The sequence below is a fragment of the Antrostomus carolinensis genome, unplaced genomic scaffold (assembly GCF_000700745.2).
Source record: "Antrostomus carolinensis isolate BGI_N321 unplaced genomic scaffold, ASM70074v2 scaffold10431, whole genome shotgun sequence".
Lineage (NCBI taxonomy): Eukaryota > Metazoa > Chordata > Aves > Caprimulgiformes > Caprimulgidae > Antrostomus > Antrostomus carolinensis.
Genome location: NW_010293466.1, coordinates 1 through 10,538, shown reverse-complemented (window position 1 = coordinate 10,538; position 10,538 = coordinate 1). Strand labels below are relative to the sequence as shown.

The following is a 10,538-nucleotide window of genomic DNA, read 5'->3' as shown; positions in this document are numbered from 1 at the left end:
TCCTGCTGCCCGTATTTTTAGGTATTAACCTAAATGCTTAAGCTAGGAGCTTGGACTCCCTGGACTCCTTAACAGGTCAAAGGACAAAAGCTGTCCCTCCTGAGATATAAGGAAAGCTTTAGTCAGAATGTTAACTAGCACTTTACCTAGTTGCTCTGAACTGCTCTCAGGAGGCTTTTGCATATATTTAAGGACAAGGCAAGAAATGTGTGTAAGAAGCAGCAAAGAGATTTAGATAAGATGTGAACAATAACGTTCCAGGAATTCCAAGTGACAAAGCTCTGGAAGAGAATGCCTGAGGACTTTTCAAAGTCTCCCTTTTATTGGAAATCTGTAAAATTATGTTCAACAAACATCGTCCGGAATGAAAACATTATAGTGACCTTACTCGGCATAGCAACACATTAAATGACTTCTTGTTTTCTTCATTCTCCTGATGCAGAGAGCCCAAGCTCCTAAACCTAAGCCCTAAAAGTTGAGTGGCATCATATAAACTCTACTTGTCCTAAGTATCTATGGCACAGTGGCTACAAACTGGAAGTAGTTGGGAAACCTACCAACAGATGAAAAAGTAAAAAGAACAAGAAAAAGAAAAAATAGTTTTAAATTGTGGATCTCTAATTACTCTCCTTGCAAAGAATCTTTTTTGAAAATGCTCAATGAAATCTTCAAATTAGAAACAGGCACATGTTTACTTATGCATATGGATTACAATCCTTTGAGCTCTAACAAACATGACACACTAAAAAGTACAGTGACATGGCTTTAACATGACAATCTGATGATCGTATGTCATCCTCTGTCCCTAGAACTGCATGTTTGACACATGTAACTGTGAGAAGAGTGAGGACTGCATGTGTGCTGCCCTTTCCAGCTATGTCAGGGCCTGTGCCGCTAAAGGAGTTCTGCTCACTGGGTGGAGGAGCAAAGTCTGCAGTAAGTTCTACATCTCTTTTGCATTTTGAAAATGATCATCCAGAAGGCCCCACAAAGCAGGTCTCAGAGATTCCCAGAGTAAATTGTGTTAAATTGTGTTTTAAGTATAGCATTGACTTTCAAGAATTTGAGGAGGGAGTACCATAAAAGAAAAGCAGTAAGTAGGGAGAAATATAAGAAAGAGGCTTTCTTAGATTACTTGCTCAGAACCAGCAGAAGCAACATAGACCTCAATATTCTTGCAAAAGGAATAAAATATGTAGGATGTTTCTCAATTTATGTTGACAAAAAATATAAAAGTAGCGATAAAGAAAAAACACACTATGCATTAATATAACTGAACATTTTTCCTTTTTTAACCTGGACAAAACATTTGTATTTGTGACACGTTTATAGGGGAAAATTCTGCTCTAGCAGTACAAAAAACCATTACGCTGTCAAGGACATATGTACATACCTTGCCAAGTTTATCATATATAATTTACCTCAAATACTCCACTTATACCTACATTAATTTTCAAATGAACTATGAATGTAACTCACCTTTTTACTCTCAAGCAAAATACACCACCTTGTGTCCGAAATCCTTGATGTACACTTACCACATCGATTCCTGCCAACCCACCTGCCGGTCTCTGAGTGAGCTTGATGTCACATGCAACATTAAGTTTGTCCCAGTGGATGGCTGTACCTGTGTAAATGGAACCTACATGGATGAAAGTGGCAAATGTGTGCCTGCTTCCAGCTGTCCTTGTTACTACAAAGGAATGCCTCTGTCTTCTGGAGAAGTTATTCATGACAATGGTGTTGTCTGGTAAGAGATTTGGAAACAAAAGAATGAGTCTGGATATAGGAAATCATGAAGCCATATATACATTATGCAATCTATTAAAATAAAATGTATTTCTCTCCCTAATAATTTCAACACGAAAAAAATCACAGATCCTTTAAAACTGTTAGGGTTATCCATGTTTGGAAGATTGTACTTAGACTACTGCAGGAATTCAACAAACCATGCTGTGATGGGTTAGCCATGGCTAACAGACAAACTCCCACTCAGTCACTCACTCCTCACCCCACATATTTTTCTTATCCATGACTATAAAACACTTGTTACATGGTGAAAGATGCTTGATAATCCCATTACAGATTATTCCCATTATGAATGTAATCTGAATTATTCTGAAGGATAGTTTTTAACCAGGCAAATAGAGCAAACCTGTCTTTATATAGAATATACTCATATTTTGGTCTGCTCTAATATGAACTATTTCTGAATAATACAAAGTATTCTGAAAAAGCACACATTTTCTCTGTTCTATCACACGGTAATTTTTCACTATTTCAAATTCATTAGGAAACAAGCTGAAACTTAAGAAGGAAAAGTAAAACTATATCCATTCTCTTTTCTTTTATAGCACTTGCACCTATGGAAAGCTGAGCTGCATTGGAGAGAAACCAGAACCAGGTAACACATCACTTAAGATTTTCTTTAATTCTCCCTTTCCACCTTCACCCTTTTCAGTTCTCTCTTTTTTTGTCATAACAATGTAAATTGTACAAGTCTGAAATCAAGCAAGAAAATGAACTGATGACTTCTGTAATGTAGACGATATTCCCAAAATATAAAGAAACACTGTCTTTTCAAATGGCTGAAACAAATTATAAACCCCTGGGTTACCCAGGGGAAAAGAATATTTGGTCACCTCAGTGAATGTGAGAAGAAAAGTGTCCAAATTTTAAATAAAATTAAAGTACTAAAAGCCTAAAAAAATATATAGTAAAATAGGATTTTTGTCTTCTTGTTTTGTTTTGGGGGGAAGGGTTTGGGGTGGGGTTTTGGGGTTTTTTTTGGGGGGGAGTTGTTTGATTTGTTTTGGTTTGTTTTTTTTTCTGGAAGGAAGTGTTTCACGAAGCTAAATAAACATTAATTTCTATGAGTAGTCCAAGCATAAGCACAAAAACAGATGAACATGATTTCAAGACAATATTCAGTTTCTCTTTCTGGTCAAATGCATTATATTAAAGTACACGTACCTCACAATGGTGTTTGGGTTTTTTTCTTCAGTCTGCATTAAAGAAATACAAAGATAGAAATACGTGGTTGATCTCACATTTCTCATGGCTTTTCTTTCTTTCAGTCTGCACACCTCCCATGGTCTATATTGACTGTGGCAATGTCACTGCAGATGTGGTAGGAGCAGGATGCCAGAAGAGCTGTCAGACTCTAGATATGGAATGTGTAAGTACAGACTCTTTATGACCAGTTGAAAGCATATTGAACTACATCTCTTTCCCAAATACCAGCTGCAGCTGGACTCTTCCATCAGGGAAACGTTTCAAGCAATGTTTTCTATATGGTCTTTACAGTACAGAACCCACTGTGTCTCTGGCTGTGTATGTCCTCATAATCAAGTGTTCGATGGAAGAGGTAGCTGTATAGCTCCAGAAGAGTGTCCATGTGTTCACAATGAGGATTTCTACAGTCCAGGACAATCAATACGAGTTGGCTGTAACACCTGGTAAGAGCGTATTAAAATATATTCTTCTCAAGCATCTGAAAGGGAATAGTTTAAGCTCTCAGTGAATTACAGCATTTCAGTCTAGCAGTATAAAGGTTTATAGGAAGGAATCCTGCATAAGATGATCCACTTAGTACCTAAAAAGCAAGCCCACTCTGTTTTTTACAATGGCATACAGCACAGAAATGGCAAATGGTCACAGAAGAACAATATGGTTTGGATGTTGTCATATTCATTCAAGTCAAGAAAGCTTTTTTGCCTCCCAGGCAATCCCTACATTTCAATACATCCAGCAAGATTTGGAAACGTGAAAGATTTAAAGTATTTTCTAACCCAAATTATTCATGACATCATGAAGTAACTTAGTCTCTGGGTAAATCCCAAAGGCTCTTGAGCTATGCTGTGTTTCTGAGAATAAGCAAACCCCATTTTTTTAATTATAGGCTTAACACATTATAGGCTTAACACAGATTGATACCTGCAGGGATGTAGCTACACCGTGTGCGTGTCTGGTTTTTACATTTGGGGTGCTTTTCATCCTATGTAGCAAATGTAGAAACAGAAAATGGCACTGCTCTGAGGAACCTTGCCTGGAAACCTGTTCTGTTTATGGAGATGGGCACTACACCACCTTTGATGGCAAACGCTTTGATTTTGAAGGAGACTGTGAATATGTTCTGGTCCAGGTAACAGAGTTCTTCCCAGATTTTTGCACTATCAAACTACCTTGCATTTTACATATGACCATGTAGCATAGTTAACACTGAATATCATTTCTCTGTTGCAGAACTACTGCGGTCAACAAGGTATGAATCAGGGAACCTTCCGAGTCATCACTGAGAACATTCCATGTGGCACTACAGGAGCCACTTGCTCTAAATCTATTAAAGTTTTCCTGAGGGTAAGTACTTTCTTTAATAAAGTTGTACCCCCAGCCTAATGTGCCAGAAAGACAGAACAAGCTGTTCGAGACAGACTGCATTGTAGAAGTGTCCTCCAAGACAGTGAAAATGCTACTACACTTCTTTGCTCACTGCTAATGATTCTGCTCTCCTCTCGAGAAAGCAAAGGAGGGAATTCTAGAGAGAAATTGCTTTGCATGAGGTTGTTGAATAGAATCATTTTGATGATAATAGAGTTGTTATTTCAATAACAGTTGCTGGCAATATATAAAACTGTACCCAATAGGTGACTTTTAAAATTGGCCTCTAACTTTTTCTTTTCCTATCTCAGAACTATGAGCTCATACTCAGTGATGGACGCTCTGATGTCATCCAGAGGGCACCTGGAGGACAAATGCCATTCCAAATCCGTTCCATGGGCATCTACCTGGTGGTTGACACTTCTGTTGGCCTGATACTCATGTGGGACAAGAAAACTAGTATATTCATCAAACTTAGTCCCAGATTTCAGGTACATTTCAAAATCCAAAACCTGGATAAAATGGTTTCTGAAACATATTCATGTTATCTCTCAAAGGAAAAAAAATGGAAATTTAGGCTGTAATTGGAAGACTGAAAGAGCAGCAATTGCATATTATTATGCTTATAGTGTGGACTTAGATTGTGTACCACATATTTTCCTTAAATTACATTATTCAGCAATGGCACAACAGCAACCACATCAGTAGCTTTCTTCATGAAAAGCCCTCACTGAAGAGGTATGTTCAGGACTAGATGAAACTAATTAGCTTAATAAGACCAAAAACCATGAGTCTACTCCACTTTCTATCCTTATCCATCCTAACAAGTTAAAGACATCTCTTCATGAAAGGTATTTTATGAAAATGTCCAAGACTTACTGAAGAGGCCCAGATAATCTTAAATTAGATTCATTCTGAGGTCTGTTACTCACAGATACTGAGAAACTGTACCTTACTGATCTCTATCATTTTGTGTTTACTCCTATGCAGGGACAAGTCTGTGGACTTTGTGGAAACTATGATGGCAATGGAAATAATGACTTCACTACTCGCAGTCAGTCTGTGGTAGGAAACGTGCTGGAGTTTGCCAATAGCTGGAAAGTGTCTTCTAGTTGCCCAAATGCCAACAGTACCGAGGATCCATGCATTGCGAACCCATACAGGAAAGCCTGGGCACAGAAGCAATGCAGCATCATTACCAGTGAAGTGTTTGCGAAGTGTCACTCCCAGGTATGACAAAAACTTCAGTCTTAAATTCTCTTGAGCCAGAGATTACATTAATTTTTTATGTGGGATAGCTGAAAAATACACTAAAATACACTTTGTCGTGCTCGACAAAGTGAAGTCAGACCAAGTTCCAGGGGCACTGCATAGAAAGTATTTTCACTTTCATTTTTTCAGCTCATGTCTTGAACTAATACACTAAAGAAATTTACATATGGGGTTTTTTATATGGAAGGGACAATCACATATAAATCTCAGGATATATTTATTTTCCAATGGCATAATATAAATATCAGCCACCTGATATATATGACTGTGTGCAAGCTTGTAGTAACATAACAGTATTCTTTCTGCAAATGTATCCTCAACAGCAAATAGTTCTTAGCATTAGAACTTACTAGTAGTAGTTTTAGTCTAAATTTTTCTCTTGATTTTTCAAAGCATTCTCATTTCTTCCTTTCTTATCTTTCTCACATATACAGAGCTGTCAGTTTCAGATATTTTATTCAGTTTTTTTAGGACAGTGAATGCCTTTTCAAAGAGTAGAAGTGCATGAAAACTCAAATGTTTTCTCCAACAGGTTGAACCAAATGAATATTACCAAGCATGTGTGGATGATGCTTGTGCCTGCGACACTGGAGGAGACTGTGAATGTTTCTGTACGGCAGTAGCTGCCTATGCTCAAGCATGTAGTGAGATGGACATCTGCATTTCATGGAGAACCCCATCCATTTGTCGTGAGTTTCACCCTACTACTTTTTGAAGGGATCCAGAGGGAAAGAAAACAGAGAAGAAGAAAAGAAAAACAAGTAGAATGAAGAAAATAAGAAGGATAAAATTGCATTTTTAAGAGGCACTGCTGTATTCTAAAAACAGAAAAAAACCAGCAAGTTGGATAAATTACTGGAAGCCAATGTGTCCTCTTAAAATGAAATCACTGATAGTAACTTTACCAGTGGTGTCATTAGTGTCTGATTTACTTGTCAATCATGATACACAACTGGTAAACTCTAATTTATACTACACTCCCACCTGTCTACATCAGGCTCAGTGTAAATAAATATTAGTGCATACTAGCTAAAATCAGTGATTCTATTAATTGATTTTTCATGCTTAATATGTAACTTTATTGGTGTCAAAAGGTCATAGAAGCATAAAAATTGTATTAAATTAGAAATAAGACAATATCCTGTTCACCACCTGTGTGATTATGCTGATCACACAGGATTTTTACCCAGCAAAATCCTGAGGGAAAAAAGATCAAAGGTCTTTTTCTGTTATTTCTCCTTCCTCTAGCTCTGTTCTGCGATTACTACAACCCACAAGGGGAATGTGAGTGGCACTACAAACCATGTGGAGCCCCTTGTATGAAGACCTGCAATAATCCAAGTGGGAACTGCCTTCATGACTTGAGAGGTTTGGAAGGTAAATATAATTATGCATATCTCATTCTACTTATAAAAAGTTAAAATGCAACATGATTAACAAAATTTGTATTACTCAGTTTATGACATGTTTATATTAGAAATTGTAAGAAGAGATTTTCTAATCAGTATCTTACTCCCTAATGGATTATGAACTTGTTTGAAGATGAGGACAAAATGCTCCAAAGCTTGAAGTGCAATCAAAGCAATAGCAGCAAGAGAGTCTGAAATTCCATTTACCGTATGAGATAATTTGGCAAACAGATATAAGCAGAGTATAGAGTTACTTCTACTTGTGAAAGGCCTAGTGTCAACATAGCTCTCATTTTTTATTGCAGGCTGCTATCCACACTGTCCAAAGAATAAGCCCTATTTTGATGAAGAAACCATGACTTGTGTTGCTAATTGTGGTTGTTATGAAAATGGAAAACATTACAAACCAGGAACACGGATGCCTTCAATGCAGAATTGTCAGTCATGGTAGGATCAGTAAAGATTTTTAAACGTTCAGTTTAAAGTTGTGGAATATAATTCATCATGCATTAGGTTTTTTGTTTGCCAAGAGGAACTAGGTCAGTCACAGGCTGATGAATATTATCTAATATTCTTCTGTTCCCAGGAACTTAAGGGATAACATGGTTAAACAGATTAATTTACTACTTACTCTGTATTCTTATGAAAGTACTGTTAAATTATTACTATTATAATTATTAGACTAAGTAAAAAAAAAAATAGCTATGGCAATGGTATGAGAATTTTCATTAAGATACCCCTAAAATAATTATGTGAAGTTATTTACAAGTTAGTAGGCAACTAATCTTCATTGCATATTTGCGACAGTCGGCAAGTATTCCCACACATTCTGTCAGAACCGATGACATGTTGGGATAAGTGCTGCTAAGCCTTCTATCCGATAGCTCAAAGTTAGCAGAACCAGTTGTGAAGCAGTTAACACCTGTCCTAAGATAACTCTAAAGTAGCTACACTTTAATACTGTAAGCAACGCAGCCATAATGGCAAAGAGCTTAGCACAAAGCCCATCAGAGCCAATCCAACTTGCATGGCATGTTTTACAGTTCACAAACAGCTTTGCCTGCATCGTCTGCGTCATTAACAGCACTAAACCCAACCTGTTAAACACATATCGATATTTTCTTAAGTTTATTCAATGTACAGATGCCCTTAGTCATTATAAAGAAATATATCAAGATTCAGTTCTTAACGGATAATAGATAAATTCCCTTTAAAAACAGAATGCATTCTTGCATCTTGTGGAACTCTGATGGAAAATCACTGTGTGGACAACCTCAGCATCTGTGATACAGTGATCCTTTCACAGACGACAAATTTACTGCACTTTCTCTTCCAAAAAACAAGTATATCTATCAAGGAGACAAGAACATTTCAAATCACCCTTGCCCCCATCTTTGCTCAACCTCCAAAGGCACCGATAAGGATATTGCATGTTTAGTATGCTGGCATAGAAGAGTTGCCTTTCTTGCCAGGAAACTGAATGATCCTCCCTAACCTGAATTGGTACAGCAGAACTGAATATCTGAAGACGGGGTCTTTCTACATTGAAACACACAATTAATAGCAAAGGAGTGATAGATAAAACTGAAACAATAAAATGTCATGAACCAATATACTCACATTCATCATCCCCTTTTTTCTTTTCCAGTGAATGCACAGGTCATGGCAAAAAATGCAAATATGATGAATACGGTAAGTTCACAAAGTTGTTTTTCTCTGAATAGGATGCATGTGAAGTACTCTGCTCTGAGTTTCGGATTCCAAGGAATAACATTCTCTCTTGATTTCCAGAATGTGTCTGCATTTACGAGGGACAGAAATACAGCTACAAAGATGTGATCTACAATACTACGGATGGCACGGGAGGGTGTATTGTCGCAACCTGCGGTCCCAATGGAACGCTTCAAAGGGTTGTCTATGAATGTCCAATCTCAACGTCACCCACAACATCAACAACATTTCACTTCAGTACAACGTCACCTCCCACTACTTTCACAGGTACATCATTTATAACCCAGAAGAGCATATTCTATTCATTATAAAAGCTAATTAGCATTCTCTTAGGAAGTCACAGTTCCAAGCACATCAGTACATTAAGTTGCTGGGTGATGTATTTTCTGTTCTACTCCATATTAAATTATAAGTACACTTATAAACTGATGCACTAAAGGCTTGCAATGCAAGCAAATGACCTTAGGAAAATTTTCAGCCATTTAATATGATAAAAAAAGATAATATCTGCAGGAATTGATTGTAAGTTTCATGGTCTGTTCTTTTTCTCTTTCACAGTGTCACAAACTACATCTGTATGTGTTCGTGAAGTCTGTGAGTGGTCACAATGGTACGATGGGAGTCGGCAAACCCCTGGCTACGACGGTGGAGATTTTGAAACCTTTGATGATTTGAGAGCTAAAGGTTATGAAGTCTGTAAAGCTCCACGGGCTGTTCAATGCAGAGCACAGAAATTCCCTAATATACCACTGAAAGACCTTGGCCAAAAAGTAGAATGCAGTACAAGAGTTGGGCTTATATGTTACAACAAAGACCAAATCTCAACAATGTGCGACAATTATGAAATCAGAATCTTATGCTGTGTTTTTGTACCGTGCTCTTCCACAACGCATTTCAGCACATCAACACCGATCACAACGACACCTAGCAGCGCAGAAACATCAACAGAAGAAACTATTTCATTTTCCACCACGACAACATCACCAGTCAGCACAACTTCTAAGAGTACAACATTAACAACTTCATCTACTGAAGAAACAACTACAAGCACAACTGAAATGACACCTGTTACCACTTCTCCTTCAACACCTCATCTTTGTGTTAAAGAAGAATGTTATTGGTCAAGGTGGTATGATGCCAGTTATCCAGGGTCTGGATACAACGATGGAGATTTTGACACAATTCAGAACATCAGAAAAAAGGGATACAAAGTCTGTGACAACAGAAAGGATGTTGAATGTAGAGCAGTAAGGTTCCCTAATACACCATATCAACTGCTGGAGCAACACATAACTTGTAACACAGAAGAGGGATTGATATGCTACAACAAAGACCAACTACCACCCATCTGCTATAACTATAAACTAAGATTTAAATGCTGTACAAACATAATGGTACCGTGCGAGTCAACGACAATGCCCCGAACAACCACACAAGAATCAACACCAACATCGTTTACTTACACAACTCTAAGTACATCGTCCACAGAAGTCTTAACAACAGAATACTTACAAACAAAACACGAGACAACTACAACATCAACAGCTACACCAGAAACAGGACATATTCATTTGAGAACTACACCACAAACAACGACACACACTCCAACTGAAACACCGACCACAACAAACACAAGCCCTATCATGTCAACAATTACCGGATACTCAGAAAGAAATCACACAACCACAGAGTCCACAACCACCCAGTACACTACTGTCTGTGAACCCGAACTCTGCTTCTGGAGCG

At 37.6% G+C, this 10,538-nt stretch overlaps 1 protein-coding gene across 1 annotated transcript in view; it reads left to right on the top strand.

The window, feature by feature from the left end:
- LOC104532157 (mucin-5AC) overlaps nucleotides 1–10,497 on the top strand; it is a gene marked incomplete at both ends in the record, with an annotated part of 15,200 nt that extends 4,703 nt beyond the window's left edge. Inside the window, 15 exons of the mRNA XM_010177284.2 lie at nucleotides 810–936; nucleotides 1,495–1,750; nucleotides 2,355–2,404; nucleotides 3,078–3,178; nucleotides 3,307–3,458; nucleotides 4,006–4,144; nucleotides 4,246–4,359; nucleotides 4,692–4,871; nucleotides 5,371–5,610; nucleotides 6,185–6,341; nucleotides 6,901–7,029; nucleotides 7,367–7,508; nucleotides 8,710–8,753; nucleotides 8,853–9,059; nucleotides 9,351–10,497. Coding sequence (XP_010175586.2) covers nucleotides 810–936; nucleotides 1,495–1,750; nucleotides 2,355–2,404; nucleotides 3,078–3,178; nucleotides 3,307–3,458; nucleotides 4,006–4,144; nucleotides 4,246–4,359; nucleotides 4,692–4,871; nucleotides 5,371–5,610; nucleotides 6,185–6,341; nucleotides 6,901–7,029; nucleotides 7,367–7,508; nucleotides 8,710–8,753; nucleotides 8,853–9,059; nucleotides 9,351–10,497 — 3,185 coding nt within the window. The remainder of the gene's footprint in view (nucleotides 1–809; nucleotides 937–1,494; nucleotides 1,751–2,354; nucleotides 2,405–3,077; nucleotides 3,179–3,306; nucleotides 3,459–4,005; nucleotides 4,145–4,245; nucleotides 4,360–4,691; nucleotides 4,872–5,370; nucleotides 5,611–6,184; nucleotides 6,342–6,900; nucleotides 7,030–7,366; nucleotides 7,509–8,709; nucleotides 8,754–8,852; nucleotides 9,060–9,350) is intronic.
- Between the last annotated feature and the right edge of the window lie 41 nt (nucleotides 10,498–10,538).